The sequence below is a fragment of the Bactrocera latifrons genome, unplaced genomic scaffold, assembly GCF_001853355.1.
Source record: "Bactrocera latifrons isolate USDA-ARS-PBARC rearing strain unplaced genomic scaffold, ASM185335v1 scaffold_50, whole genome shotgun sequence".
NCBI lineage: Eukaryota > Metazoa > Arthropoda > Insecta > Diptera > Tephritidae > Bactrocera > Bactrocera latifrons.
The window spans coordinates 475,601-491,652 of record NW_017537157.1 but is presented as its reverse complement, the minus strand read 5'-3'; the positions used below and the strand labels follow the sequence as shown (position 1 = coordinate 491,652).

Below are 16,052 nucleotides of genomic sequence, written 5' to 3'. Positions count from 1 at the left end.
GGGTTTTCAACACTACATAAATGACGGCAAATTCAAATCTTGTCTTAATTTTGGGACAACCTGTATTTAATTCTATTCTTGCATTCGTTTTTTTCGAATGTATATAAATATTGTGACAAAAAAGTACTCGGAAATTGTAAATAAAACGCAAAATTTTTAGTTATTCATCAATTTTTATTTTTTGCCTTTAAAGCAATACCCACCAGATGTGATGTACATATGTACTTATAATATGTCAACGATTTTTCCAATCCTCGAAAACTCTTCATAAGCACTTTTTGAAATGCCCTTCAACTTCTTTAGCAAATTTTGTTTGTCTTTTCGATCGGCTGGAAACGGGTTCAACGGAGCGGCAATTTCAAGTTTGGTGAACAAGAAAAAATCGCACGGAGCCAAATCTGGTGAATACGGTGGTTAATCGATGGCATTCATTGAATTTTGGCTTTAAATTCGGTCACAATTTTTCGGGTGCTTTTTTGTCCAAATGTATATGTTAATACCTATGGATCTAGTAAAAAGAATATGTAGACTGGCGCTATCCTAATGGAACACGATTTTTTCACTATTGAGGATATAAAAATTTGACCGTAGGTGAGCAGCACATATGGAAATGGATGATTACCTGCCAAATTCACGAAATACATAGAAAAATCTTCCGGACGGTCGAACCCCTTTTAGAAACCCTTTTGTTTCAGAGCCACTCTTCTCCAGTAATCATTCGCTTCAGAAATGGAAAGATTTTATTGAGTTTTCGAAAGGGTTTGTTTGCGATACATCGAGCATCTATTTATATCCAGCCTTATTAAAATAGTTCAAAATAATGTTTAAATGACAATCAGGCTCCACGATTTGGATTATTTTATCGATATTCTCGACAGTTGTTCTTGCAGTGCGCGGAACATCTTTGATATCAAAATAACTTGAGCGGAATCGACTATGCTAATACAGCACGTGATTGGTATAGTATCAGGAACAATAAATTTTATTCGACGAAATACTCTAAAATCTTGCACATTTTATCTTTTCTAGTGTCCGTCTTTGACTCCTGCTCGAACAATACTGAGTGAAACAATCATAAAATTATGGAACGAAATATTATCTTTCTAACCCTTTATTCTCGCTTACTCGTACAATGTGAGATCCAGATAACTAAAGCTTCTATAGGAAAAATTATGGATTTCTTTTTACTAGAGATTACACTTGTCGACGTTTTTTAAATACTATTACGTTAAAAATTTAGTTTTTTTTTAATGTTGACATAAAAGAAATACAATTAAGTTACAATTACACAAAAATTAATATAATTTATTGTTAAGAAAACACTTTTTTATTATGTATTGAAAATGTGTTACATCGGAAATCAAATTTTAAAATATATGCTAAATAATATGTCCAAAATGCTGAAAATGTCAAACTTTATTTTTCAACACTACTCTGCAAGCAACTAACGGTTAAATAACAAGTTATTTACCCGAAAGCGATACCAGAGATGTCTGAAAAAAGTTTTTGGCCGCTATAATCGAAGAAAACTATATTGAATAATAAAATCGAATTTTAAGAAAATACAATTTTTTCTATTTTAGCCGACGAACTGTTCAACCCACTTGTTATTAAGTGTCCGTAGTTTCGATTTGTTGTGTAATTAATGAAAACAAGAAAAAACGTTAACTTTGGCTGCAATGAAGTTAATATACCATTCACATGTGCATTTCTTTTAGTAACGACATGCTTAAGTAAATCTAACGACTTAAACGGCCAGTGGTTTTCTTCCAAACCAAACATTTAACTAGTCAAATAAAAAATTATCCAATATAAAAAAAAAAATTATATAGAATATTAATTAGTTCCGTTACACCTACATACTATATTACATTGCGGAGAAAATTGGTTCGCTATTTAATGAGAAAAGTAATTATTGTAAAATGTGGATTATTTAGCCAAAGTTGCCCATACTTGTATATGAGCTTGATTTTGATTGGGCAGTTGGTATGCCAGTTCGACATTAACAATTGAAGATTAAAGCGATATCTTGGGCAATAATCCATGCAAAATTTCATGAACATTTCTTGTCACATAAGAACTTAATTTAGATTTTTCAATTTGTATGGCTGGTTTTGTTATCCGACCTGCGAAATTTCTTCAACTGTTGTAGCGTTGCCTTAGATAATAAACCTCGACGAATTTGCAGAATATACAATATCTCCTTAACTGGAAAAGTCTCCAATACAAGCATTTAACTACGACTTCAGTTTGTATGGAAGCTATATACTATAGTAATCCGATGTGAACAATTTCTTCGGAGGTTACATTATTTCTATGAACCAAATTTCTCATAATTTCGTGCAGATATATCGTCAAATGAGAAAGTTTCCCATGCAAGCATTTTGATCATTCAGTTTGTATAGAAGCTATATCCTTTAGTAATCTGATCTGAATAATTTTTTCGGAGATTATATTATTACCTTAAGCAGTAATCCTTGTCAAATTTCATGAAGATACCACCTTAAATGCGAAAGTTTTCCATACAAGCCCTTGATACCGATCGTGCAGTTTGCATGGCAGCTATATGTTATAAGGGTCCAATATCGGCAGTTCCGACACATGAGCAGCTTCTTAAATAGAAAATGATCGTTTCAAAACGATATCTCAAAAACTGAGGGACTAGTTCGTATATATAGAGGCAAACGGACAGACAGACAGACAGACAGACGGTCATGGCTAAATCGACTCAGCTCAACATTCTGATCATTTAAATATATACTTTATAGGGTCTCCGAAGCTTCCTTCTGGGTGTTACAAGCTTCCCATCAAATAGGTTGCCATACGGAGAATTGTAAATGGAGAAATTTAGTAATAGTGCTGGGACTGATATGTATGCGGAACTTATTTTCTATAAAGAGTATTACAAAATTTTGCACGATTAATGCCTTTGAGGTGTGCCACCTTATAGCTAAAAATTACCCAAAGCGAACCAAACCTGTTCACGCTCCTAGGTACTGAATATGTGGACCCAGTGCTTGTAATCAACTTTTTACCGAAAGTATCGGTCAATATGTGAGATATAAAATTGAAATTCGGAGTGGAATCGGGTCAATACTTCCCTGAGCCACCATATACCTAATATACAGATTTTCGAACCTACGTGTGACTTTATACCGCATATATTGACCAATATGTCAGTTATTTTAATGAAAGTGAGAGAGCGTGTTTTTCTTATAACAGTTAATTTTTTTGCTTTTTTTGAAACCTCTTTACTTGCTTTTAATTTATATTAATAAACTTGAAATTACATTTTTTTTTCAACGCGTTCTTTAGGATTGAAATTATAATCCTTTTAATTCGATTTTGGATTAGAAATTTTAAACCTATTTTTAATCAACATTTTTGGGATTACAAATAAAAATAAATTAATTTAAATGTTAATTCAATGCTGAATAGAAATTATGCGGTTTGAACCAAATAATACTTCCAGAACACCCTTTCCTTTTATTGATATTTAATTTTATTCAAAACAATATGTACATATATATATCAGTATGTATGTTTACAAATAGGTAATTGATAATCATCAGAGAAACATAATTTACTAGAGCCAATTTAACTTATACAGCATATAAAATAGACAAAACTATGAATGTAAGGCTATAACATAGAAAGGCAATACGATCGATGGCTGTGGCCAGTAAAATCCACTCAAATTGAATGAAACGATTAGCAGAGGAGGATGTAGATGCATGCATGGCCGCTGCATCGGTTATGCCGTCAGGATTCTCATATTGATGCTCGACCAACTCTTTTGTGCCGTTATTCATGCTAACGGCGTGCGGTTCCGCTTCCAATGTGAAGTTTTCTAGCAGAAGAATTTTGCTCAGCGGTCCATTAAGTATGGTCTTGACAAAGTCAGGTAAGTGCCGTTTATGTTTCGCCGTTGAGAGGTACAATACACACACGGCAATTATCGTTGAGATACTGAGCAACAACAAGCTACAGCTGTAAAACAATACTGAAAGTAAGAAAAAGAGAGTATATAATATATCAAAACTTTCAATTCAAATCTTAAGAAATAGGTTGTTGTAACCTGATTTCATTAATTTTTGACTAAAACACATACATTGACCAATAATACTAAATAAAGTTAACCGGATGCTCGAACGCGCTTATGGGACAGGGAAAGATCTGGATGTGTTTCATTTACCTATGCGTTAAACTACCATAAGTATGCTTGAGAAAATATTTCAATTAAATTTTAGTAACATTGCGCTCATATTGTCCGTTATCATCGGCATAAAGTCTAAGAAAAATAATTGTATTTGGTATATGAGTTAGCTCGGCTCCAAACTATAGAATATCCGAGTTATGTTACGATCTTCTAACTTCGTTGAGTTATTTAACATTTTATGTTTCCAATGAACCGCTGCTAAGGAATCATTGAAAATGTTGAGTGAAGGTCGTGAGGTCATCTAAAACTGGTCCATTCACCTCTGTTAATGATGCTAACATCCTAAAAATTGTAGAAACAGTGCTCGAAAATCGTCGTGTTGGCATCAGAGAAATAGCAGAGGATCTCAATATCTGTTATGAATAGACCCAACACAAATTGGACAATTCTTTGGACTCGTACTAAAAGGCCGGAATCTTTTGCAAAAACAAAAGTTCCAAAGAGATGCTTGCCAACATAGCTGAGAACCCCATATTCATCAAACACCGGCTTAATGTAGTGACCAGAGGTAGGAAGAGAGGCCAAAACCAAATAAAGGCCTTCGCAGGAACCTACTTTGAAGGTGATAAAAAAGATATTAAATTAAAATACTTTAAAATGTATTTAAATAAAATTTTTAATTTTTAACTGCAGACAATATTATAAACAGGAAAAGCAAGCATCATTTCATTAGGACATTTTACAAATTGTCTTATATTCTTAGCCGTAGATTCGGAGCGTTTCTAATAAATTCCTGGGGCTTGAAAATTTATAATCCATTGCCGTCAATTTTTAATATGGTTGAATTTATATTTTTTAAATAAAGGAAATGTACAAAATCTGGAGTTTAAAATGGTGTTCTATTGAAATCATAGGATCATGTTTTCCATACAAAAACTATATTTTGATTGACACTACATGTGCTATAGTGACTCGATTTGAGCAATTTCTTCGGAGATTGTACCATTGTCTAATCCATGCAAAATATTGTTAAGATATTTCAGTTCAGTTAGTATGACAGCTATATACTATAGTGGTACGATATCGTGGGTTCCGACAAATGAGCAGCTTTTTGGTAAGAAAATGACTGGGGAATCTGGGAAAATATTCAAATTATAGGATGGCCATAAACATCAAGTAATGATCAACACGCCAATAAGATAAAGGAATTTGGGCTTGATAATCAACGATTAACAGTCAGAAATTTTGCCTGCATCATTTCAATATCGGAAGGATCAGCGAAAATCAAAGAAAACTGGAAGCACTATTGTTTCCAAAATCACTCATTTTTTCGAAAAACAGCGTCGCATTAACGTCTGTGAAACAATGCTTTCCGGCTACCAAGATGTCATGAAACACATTACTGGCGATGAGACTTGGATCTATGCTTACGACCTGGAAACGAATCATTAATCTGATGTTGGCAGTTTTTCGATTATCGCGGTGTGGTGTACTTCGAGTTACTTTCGACCGGCCAAACTATCAAGAAGGAATGTCGTTTGGGCGAAGCTAGTCGTAAAAAGAAACCGAAATTATGGGCCAACAACTTTTGGTTTTTGCACCACATCAATGCAACATCGCATACTACATTGATTCTTCGTGAGTTTTTCGCCAAATTTTCAACCAATATCGTGTAGCAACTGCCGCATTCGCCTGTTTCAGCTCCGTAAGACGTTTGGATATTTTGCAAACTCAAATGACCGTTCCGAGGAAACCGTTTTAAGTCAATTGAGGGCTTTAGACGCGCATTGAAGGCTATCCCGGAAATCGACTTTAACAACTGTTTCGAGGATTGTAGAAAAGTTGGTACAAGTTCATTGGGGCCAAGGGGGACGACATAGATTTTGAAGAATAAATCAAGAAGTTTAAAATTATGACCAAATTTTTACAATGATTTGTTCATAGTAGTAATAGTAGTATATATATAGTTATAGTATGTTAATACAAACCTACAAGTGGTGTATTTTCGGCCAAGATTGGCAGTAATTGCGCAAAATACATGAGAAAGGCAGCTATGAGTACAATCAGCACGCCGTTCAGTAGTATTTTTTCACCCATTTGCGGGGGCAGCCAAAACGAGGAAAGCGCCAGTAATATTATGCAGGAAGCTGGCGTAAAGATAACCGCTGTATACATTGACGAACGACGCTTTAGATTAAATCTGAACTCAATGTAGTTATAGTAATCCTGTTTTCGGTATGAGGTAGTGCCTTCAACGATTTCCCATTGAGTAGATTGTACTAGGTCACTGTAGTCTAAGCTCTCCTTCAAATCCAGATAACGTGCATCGATGTACGTGAGCGCCAATGAGCCGACCTTCACTTTACACACTTGCGTATCGTAGGGCCAATTGCGGAAATTCAAACTACAGTATGCGGTATATACGGCTGGTGGTACCCACAAGAAGCTGCCATCGTTCGACAATAATATTTGTGTATCACCCAAGTAGTCACTCTTGTCGCCAGCGCTATTAAATAGTGTTATATCTGGTTTCCATACTTCTTTCGGTTTTAAATGGATTTGCGTTATATTGTCATAATCGGCACTGTTCCACGAACGTTTTTCATCCATCCACCGCTGTAAAAATTTTTAAAAAATATTTGGAATAGACTAATAGAAAATTGTTCAAAAATAATTTATGTAGTATCATAATTTATGGTGTTTTTCACTTACAATCTTTAACCATGAGTGCAAAATCATTTTCCCATTTATCTCATCAATATCCACGTAGTTGACCGACATACCCAATGTGATATTTGTCGGTATGCCGTGATATGAGGGGTGTACATTCTTATCATAGTTGATAAATAACTGTAGATGCAACCGATCCAAGGTAGTAATGTTCCAAGATTTAGTACCATTTGCAACGATATCTTGTGCTGCATTGAAAAATAAAATGCGCTGTAGTGTTGTTCCAAAAAGTAAGGTTAAGACACTATAAAATTTTCGAATATATATTGAGGTTTGCTAATTAAGTTAGGAAAAAAAGAGCGGGGGTATCAGAACAGCACCTCTTTCTTTTTTCCATCATATCATACGATTTTTCGACTTTTGTGAAAGTTTTCACAACATAGGCGCCATCTTCTAGAGAAAGAGGATAAGCAAAACAAGTGGTGAGAAGTTCCCTTATGATTCTATCTGTGCTATAAGGATGTACTGGGTGATCTAAGTAGAGTTACTCTTTTAATAGCCTTTTTTAGCAGATAATGCGTGAGTCGTGTCAAACTGTGCCCTCGCTGAGAGCATTTTACGTCGAGATCTTGAATTGAAAGCATACAAAATGTAGCTTGTGCAAGATCTGAAGCAGCTCGACCCTCTCAAGCGACCTCGTTTCGCTCTTGAAAAGTTCCAAGCAAATTTGACGTTTTCGAGTTAAATTTTGTACTGCGATGGCGCACAACATTGCCATATTCGGAACGAATAGCAACCTGAAGAGAATCAAGAGCTGCTATTTTATCTAGAAAAAAACAACGGTTTGTATGGTTTGTGAGCCGGTAGAATCATGGGTCCATATTTCTTCAAAGACGATGAGAAAATAACCGTCAATGGTGTCACTATGATAACCGACTATTTGAAGTCCGAAATTGAAGCTCGAATGATTCATCAATGGATTTATTGAGAAAACACTTCGGTGAGCAGGTAATTTCACTTTTAGAGCCGGTCAATTGCTCACCAAGATAGTGTGATATCACACCGTTAGACTTCTTCCCGTAGGGATATGTAAAGTCTAAAGTCTCTACAGACAATCACGCTTTGCTTCAGACCTTGGAGCAAAACATCACGCGAAATCTAAGATTGGAGTCATCTAAAATTGAATTCAATGGATGGACCATCTGAGACGAGGGCGCGGTCAGCATTTGAAAGATATAATCTTCATTCGCCATTAAATTTAAAGTTTCTGGGTTTTTTTTTAAAGTAGGCAACCTCGAAATGGATCACCCTTTACAATATTAATTTTGTTGAAATATTCATAATAATATTTAATAATTTTCCAAATGCTAGTGAATTCAAATTAAACATTTTTGTTAGTAATCCCGAAAATTTTAATTAAATATACTTTTAAAAATTAAAAAAAAATGTTTACCTAAAATTCCGATAAAAAGTTTAAAATGACAATACCGAATTGAATATTAAGAAATGTTAGTCCCAATTTTATAATTAAATTTTTTAAAAAATAATATGGATTTATTTCGCTTTTGCGCATTTTTTGCTTTTTTGATATCTTTGTGAAAAGAATGTTTATTTTTCTTTAAATTAATTTACTTTGGATTATGCGTTTAGTTAGACATATGCAAATCTGATCTGACTGATTTGAAAAATATATTTTATTTCTTACTCCAATTTTAAACTTAAAAATATTTTATTAATTTTTAGTTTTGACTTTGGAATTAAAAATTTAACTTTTATTATTTTTTTTTAGTTTTGATTTTGTATTTAAATATTCAATAATAATTTCAAAAATAATTATCATACAATTATTTAATTTTTAACTCCTCACCCCTTTAGGAAATTAAAAATTGAAACTTTAGTTTCAATCCAAAATTATTTAATTGGAAAATCCGTAAGCTTTATTTTTTAAAACTTTATAGAAATGTTCCATTTTTTTTCTATTGTATAGAGCTATAAAAAAAACCAGAAACGATTTGAAACTTGGAAATTCCCAGTTGGGTAGTTCGGCACACCGGAACACATAAATTCTTCAGATAAAAAGTAATTTAATATTTTTTTTTAGTTTCAACGCGATGACTATTACTTCGGCCATTACACTTCGGTTCAAATCGTGCCGAAATATTCGTTATAATGAAAACAACACTAAATGACTGTTATTATGCAAATTTCAAAATATCAGAAGGAGGAAGTGGAATGCTTAACACCTTGCTAGAGACAAAAATTAGCGATTTGAGATTATTGGCGAAGTCGTAATATCGTCATCCCAACTGTGGAATTATATATATTTAGGGTCTATATATATAATTCCACAGTTGGGATGACGATATTTCCAAAGAAAGAAAAATCTTGCATTCTTTTGTATGCTTCTTCGAAGTCGGTATCAACACCAATCAAAGAAACATATTCAAAATATTGACTGAAGAATGAGTAAGCGTTATTGAGACATGCAGTTCTAAGATCATTATCGGGACTTAAAGCTCCAAGCCACACGATTAACTAATGAAATATCCAATATAACAATTTCAAGTAGTCTGAATTGATTAAAATCTTTCCCATCATATTCGTCGCACATTCACTACAAATTTTAAATCACTGTAAATACGACAATGTATGTAAAATTCTCGATTATAGTATGTAGCAATTAATCAATAAGCGCCGAGCGTGTGTTTTTGTAGATATCGGAATTCTTACAGTTGACATATTGCAACAGAAATAAGCAAATTCCAAGCGCTAACGACCGACTCATAGTCAATGGCGGATAAGCACAACGAAACTGCAGGAAGTAAGTATTTTTTTTTAATCAAAAAACCACTTTGTATTTTCAATTAAGAATTCGTCAATTTTTGTAGTCGTATTGAGAAGTGTACGCGTCCGTGTTCCTCACTTAACTGAACTGAGCTGAGATTTAATACAGCATTCGGAGTCAGCTCCTTAAGGTTGTGTGAGAGTTTTTAATTCGTATAAGTATCTGATATATGTGTGTTATTTTAGTTGACTTTGCTTTTAGTATTATACATACCCTGTAAGGAAATGCAGACTCGTCAGCCGAATGTAGCTCGGGATTTAGGCGAACTGCACCAACTTCGACTGCATTGTCGTATACCTAGTATTATACATACCCTGTAAGGAAATGCAGACTCGTCAGCCGAATGTAGCTCGGGATTTAGGCGAACTGCACCAACTTCGACTGCATTGTTTGAATGAGAGCTGTATATAGTGAGGGCTGTATTCGTATCTAAACATACCTTTGGAAATAAGGCTTTCCATTAGTTATAAAATGTCCGACAAATCCGGTATGACTCCGCGGTTTGTCGCAAAATACCGCGTTACTTATGGAACTTTGATTTTTTTTATATGAAACCAACTTTTGCCCTTTTTAGCATGTTCTATAAAGAGACTTATTGTACACTTTTTTACATAAAAGCCTATTCCTAAAAAAATCGTACAACATGTTTTTGTGTAGCCTGGCTTGATAAGCGCTTCCAAACGGTGCTACATCCGTACCAATTCTAAAAGAGTATTGCACTTTCCTTCAGGGTACATATTGTTTTTGATCTTCATGTATATAAATACCTATACAATTAAAGTATTAAAATCATGTGCATGCATTTTGTTTCTTTGTTTGGATAAATACACTTAATAATATTAAGGGTGCAACAAAAGAAGTGATTTGCCTAATAAATTAAATATATTTTCAGACAAATATTACATTTTCTCAACATTAATAAAAAAAAAAAAAATTGTGTTTAGTTTGTTTTCTATATATATACATACTTTAATTGATGCCATGTCTGGGAAGTGGCGCAGTCTTGTTAAATCAAATGTCGCCCACGAGATCACGAGCTTCAATTTCAAGCATCTAATAGTCGGTTATCATGGCGCGATAAAGGTCGCCATTGAAGTTACGTTCTTCACGGCATCATTTTTGAGGAAATACTTATTTACCTATGATTCCACCTCTCCATAAATCACCGTCGGATCTTCTTGGAACTTTTCAAGAGACCATAGAGCCAAGCGATCTCATTCAGGAAGGTCGAGCGGCTTCAGTTCTTGCACAAGCTGTATTTTATACGCTTTCAATTTATGATCTCGAAGTAAAATGTGCCAAGTGGTTCCATACGTCAGTCCGACTTGCTGCGAACGGCGCCGGAACGACTCTCCATCGATTTTATGACACAGAAATTTTTAAAAGAACTCTCTGCATATGCAAATGGCAGTTTTCAGTTAGCAACAACACCAATATTGATCAGCAAATAGCAGAGCAGTAACTATTTTAGCTTAGAAATGTTATTTGCAATCGTAGAATGATGAACAGAACCTCTAGACTGTATAACATAGGTGGGCTATGGTTTTTGGGAGAGATCAAATAGTAATGCTTAAGAATATGTATCGAATCTTCCAGCCTAAAAAAATCCACTAAGCTTTATATTAATATTCTTATATTTATTACAGACTAAACAACTTAAGCCATCAATATTACACCACACACATATGCACTTCAAGCTATTAAGAGACTATAGTAATTCTTCGTCGTTCCATCTCGTTTTAAATTTAGCATCAATTTAACTTTACTTGAGTAAATTAAATCACAAACAAATTATGCAGCGCGTTAAGCGTACAACTAAAAGATGAGCACAAGCCCGACGGCTGACCTGGAAGATCAGTTGATTTTGGAGTGCAGACGAGTAAGTGACTTTTCCAATTGCGGCGTCTCAGCGGCACTATGAAGTGTCTGAAATTGACATCTTGGTCTGCGTTGAGCAGTTTTTATTTACTTATATTTTCAATTGTAATCACTACAGAATCGAAATGTTAGTAAATTATTTCAAATATCGTTTGTGGAAAAAAATATAAATTTAAATTTAATGCATTTTTTAATGAAAATATTGTTTGCAATTTCATATTTGTCAGTTTACTCCGCATCTGTGGCACGTCAGTCGCTCATCACTGATTTGTTCGTGAATTACAATGCACTCGTTAAGCCCACCGGCGATGGTCAACGCATTGATGTGCATACAAACTTAGTGTTAGAACATTTTGACTTTCGAGAGTCGGATGGATCAGTCCACTTTGTGGGACTTTTGAATGTGGTAAGACTGTAATAGAAATAATATTAAAATATTTACATATTATACTGCAAGCATATTCGTATGAAGGTAAGAGGTGAAGAGAAAGTGCTCTTGTCGACTTTAATCAAATTGATCGAATTAGTCTACAAACGTCTGTTTCATCCACCGTATTCTCCGGTTTGGCCGGGTGAATCTTTGTTTTGTTTACAAACTTGTAGAAATTATTCGCCAGGTGAAAATTTAAGTCGAATCCAATACCGACCCCTACTTTACATATCTACGTACCTCATATGAAAACATATTTTTTAGACGGGTTTTGGTTTTTTTTCGTAAGCTTAGTATATATTGGACCAGCTTCATATAATATCTTCTTTTCGCTACTTTTGTTCTTTATTCAGGGCAATGCAGTGATCGGATTTAGTTCAAATATGCGCCGTTTCCTTCGATAATATGTTTCTATCTAGATAAAACCGCCCTCGTAGAAGCCCTCCTCCTTATTTGCGAAGAACTCGGACAGCCACTTTTCACAACCCTCTTTTGAGTTCAAGTTTACACCAACAAGGAGATTGTCGTATAGACAATGCTTGCACTTTCCAATGTTGATCACGTTTTCGGGTGATAAGCGTACACCACTCTGGGCAATCTAGTTCACTGTATCATTGCCTTGAAAATCTTTGGGACTTGACAACAAGCAAAAAAGAAGTCGCCTGTTTGTTCCGCTGTCCCGTGGTTAAATCCTTCACTATAGTCCACGTAGATATTAACTTGGGAGTTCTCAGCTGATGCATTATAGGCTAGATCCGCGACTTTTCCAATACTGTCTTATGCTTAACTCTGGATAATATATCCTCCCGTCAACTGTTGCCCGCAGCTAACAAGCCTATATGTATATATTGCCGGAATCGCCGATGTCGGACCATTATAGCATATATCTGCTAGACAAACTGAACGTTCAAAACCGTGACCTTGTATGGAAAACAATTTTATAAAACGAGATATCTTCACAAATTTTGGCATGAATTACTTTTCGACCAACGGTGCAATATCCGAGAAAATGTTCTCATCGGAGCACTATAGTATATAGCTGTCATACAACTGACTGATCAAAAACAAGTGTTTGGAATGAATCTTTTGTATTTGTGAAGAGTATCACAGCTTCTGTGTTATGTTAACCTTTTTCCTTTTTTTTTTTGATAGTATGGGTATATTATTTGGATCGAACTCTTTTTCTATAAATAATAATATTTGAATATATGTTCATATTATTTTTTTTTTTTTTTTTTAGTTTAATTTATTTTTATTTTTTTTAGCTTTGGCAAGATCCCAAATTAGGTTGGAATCCGCGCGATTACAATAATCTAACTCGCATACCAGTACGTCAAAAATTGATTTGGGTGCCAGACTTAGAGGTTTGTCTGCTCTAATATAATAATAGTAATACAAATAGAATACATTAAAAAATTAACGCAAGATTTGAATTTGCCGCCATTCATGTAGTAAAGTGTTGACAACCCACACAAGAAAAACAAAAGAACAGCTGACCGTTTAGGCTTAGTGAAAATGGATACATGATAGAAAAAGGGTCTGCAGTTTGGAACAAAAATTCAAATATAATGAAAACTTGGCGACCGCAGTTTTTCGAAAAACTGTTTGTTAATTCTCAAAGTTGCTGCTTTTGGGGTTCTAAGGACCCACATGATTGTCGAAAATCACATGCATCCACGACGTGTAACTGTTTGGTCTGTAGGCATAATTGGGCCATCTTCTTTGAATGTACAACAGCGTGGCAGTCGTTTTTTCTTTTCGGTTTTTGTCGCCAATTGGAGGTTACAAGTGTAGACAGATTCTTCTCCATCTGGTCTTTTCAATGGAGTGAAGGTATTCGCGGTTGCCAATGAGCAAAAGGACCATAAATACATACAGAACCTTCTCTCGAAAACTCGTAACGCTGACTCATCAGATATTCATTGTCCACGACTCTGTATAGCAGGATGGGGATGAAGAGTGACTTGTAGAGTTTGGTCTTTGTTCATCGAGAGAGAACTTTACTTTTCAATTGCCTACTCAGTCCGAAGCAGTACCTGTTGGCAGGAGTTATAAGTCATGGGAGGGCTTTTGTCTAATGTTTCCAAAAATTCCATAATTAACTTCATCCACTGTGTATCAACAAAAAAATTATAGTCGGAAGACGAAAAACTGTGTTTTCTCTTTAATTCCAATATTGCGTTAATTTTGGGACACCCTGTACATATATACATATATACATATATTGTATGTGTGTACACTGCACCACTTATTTGTTGCGATTACGATCATAAGCGAGAAACCCAATTTAAAGTTGGTAAAAATTCCTTAGTTATCACAAGGGCACCAATTCCTCGTGCCCAGTCTCCGTAGTCGCGCTGCAAATGAGTGGTTCATATATACTTATATAAGTCCATATGTACATACATACATACATAGGTACACATATTCACATATTTCAAATTTATGTTTGTATATATTTGCGAGAAATTATTAGGTTTACAACAATGCGCCCGATAAGTTTCTACGAATGCACCATCACGGCACCGTCATATTGGCACACACTGGCATGGTACTCTGGAGCGATAACGTTGATATGAATGTTTTTTGCACCACAAACATGAATAATTGGCCACATGATAAACATGAGTGTAAACTGAATCTCGGTTCGTGGACTTATGATGGTTTCGAATTGGACTTTAAGAATTATACGAACCCCAATGACAGCATGAGTTTTGAGGATAAGTATATGGCGAGTATGAAATATAAGCTGACTGATTTCAGTGTGGAACGTGTAGCCACTGTCTACTCTTGTTGTGCCGAGCCATATATAGTTATGGAGTATCATATAAGTTTTGAGCGGCGTTGCGCCTTTGTTACCGTATTTCGGGCGCTGGGTTCAACGGTTATATTACTATCAATGCTTACACTATCTTTTGAGACAAGTCATTATTCGAAAATATGCCTGAATGGTTTGAATTTGATCATTATAACGTTCGTTTTGCTATATTTTGCTCAAAACGTAGGTAAATTCGCGCGTACTACACCTTACATTGGTGAGTTAGTGTGGTGAAATTAATTTAAGAAATATAAACGGTTAATGCATTTGTTTATTTGCAGCGAAATTCTTCAGCTGCAGCTACATTTTGGTTACATTCCAACAGCTTCTTACGGTATTTTCAATATTCGCCACACACGCTTCGTATCGCGGCAAACTACATCCCGCTATATCTAACTTGCTCCGGCACTCATTTGTTTCATATATCACACCAAAGAGCAAAATGCGTCTTGCTCAACCTGAAACTTGCGACTTGAATGCTCAATTTGAGGATGTGACATTGCAGGAGTTCAGTAATTTGATATCTGCCGACGATACACCTTATGAATGGATGCAGTTGGCGAGCTTTATGGAGAGTTTTACAGTTATTATATTTAGCATTGTATATCTAATTTTAGCTACTGTATGTTTCATTTAACCAATGTTAATTTAAGTATTACATACATACATATGTATATGTATATATCTATAAATTCAAATCTTAACTAGAGGACATTCCAGTTAAATAAAAAACTTTGAAATATGATATTTGTTAGGCTTTACTGCACTTCCGCTTCGTTTTTGTGCAACAAAATTAATGTTTTTCTGTCGTGACCTATTCTGAATAGGAAAATTCGAATTCAATATACAAATTTTCGTCTTTGGATTATGCGATATCTCCAACTAACCGTGGCGGAAACAAATCTCCATAGTCGAGTTACGGTTAATCTTCAAATTTCTACAAAAGTTCCCCCAGCTGCTCCAGCTTAAATGTCATTTTTCCGCTATAATGACAGGAAGTGTATACCATATGTGATCCTACTTCTGGCAAAAGGTTAAGGCTGCTGGAATATGTCTTGAAGCATAAAAAATAATAGAAGACTTGCCTTCAATACTTTAAATGTACGCGCTATATAAAAGCCTAATGCCGCCTTTTGTTTTATTGTAACTTACTTCAGATGTACTTAAGAACGCCCAATGCAAAACTTAGAGCACGTCGTGCAAATGGATGCCACTTCATCACCGGATGGCGATCTAAGAAAATGGGTCTCAA

At 34.9% G+C, this 16,052-nt stretch overlaps 2 protein-coding genes across 2 annotated transcripts; one reads left to right on the top strand and one right to left on the bottom strand.

The window, feature by feature from the left end:
• Positions 1 to 3,484: 3,484 nt before the first annotated feature.
• On the bottom strand, positions 3,485 to 9,742 carry LOC108973778 (neuronal acetylcholine receptor subunit alpha-2). Its single transcript, XM_018941254.1, has 4 exons — positions 9,560 to 9,742; positions 6,872 to 7,077; positions 6,148 to 6,775; positions 3,485 to 4,003 (listed from the first exon to the last, which is right to left on the bottom strand). The coding sequence occupies exons 1-4, from the start codon at positions 9,612 to 9,614 to the stop codon at positions 3,603 to 3,605; spliced, it is 1,290 nt and encodes a 429-aa protein (XP_018796799.1). The 5' UTR covers positions 9,615 to 9,742; the 3' UTR covers positions 3,485 to 3,602.
• A 1,807-nt stretch (positions 9,743 to 11,549) lies between these two features.
• LOC108973786 (acetylcholine receptor subunit alpha-like 1) lies at positions 11,550 to 15,545 on the top strand. Its single transcript, XM_018941267.1, has 5 exons — positions 11,550 to 11,679; positions 11,780 to 11,958; positions 13,248 to 13,346; positions 14,459 to 15,017; positions 15,082 to 15,545. Exons 1-5 carry the CDS (start codon positions 11,592 to 11,594, stop codon positions 15,435 to 15,437), a joined length of 1,281 nt encoding a protein of 426 aa, XP_018796812.1. The 5' UTR covers positions 11,550 to 11,591; the 3' UTR covers positions 15,438 to 15,545.
• Positions 15,546 to 16,052: the final 507 nt, after the last annotated feature.

Excerpts from the sequence above, each read along its gene's own strand:
- LOC108973778 (XM_018941254.1), bottom strand. The coding sequence starts at position 9,614 with ATGAGTCGGTCGTTAGCGCTTGGAATTTGCTTATTTCTGTTGCAATAT. Across the intron at positions 7,078-9,559 it reads TCTGTTGCAATATGTCAACT|CACAAGATATCGTTGCAAAT; the intron begins GTAAGAATTCCG and ends TTTTCAATGCAG. Across the intron at positions 6,776-6,871 it reads TGCACTCATGGTTAAAGATT|CGGTGGATGGATGAAAAACG; the intron begins GTAAGTGAAAAA and ends AAATTTTTACAG.
- LOC108973786 (XM_018941267.1), top strand. The coding sequence starts at position 11,592 with ATGAAGTGTCTGAAATTGACATCTTGGTCTGCGTTGAGCAGTTTTTAT. Across the intron at positions 13,347-14,458 it reads TTTGGGTGCCAGACTTAGAG|GTTTACAACAATGCGCCCGA; the intron begins GTTTGTCTGCTC and ends AGAAATTATTAG. Across the intron at positions 15,018-15,081 it reads GCGTACTACACCTTACATTG|CGAAATTCTTCAGCTGCAGC; the intron begins GTGAGTTAGTGT and ends GTTTATTTGCAG.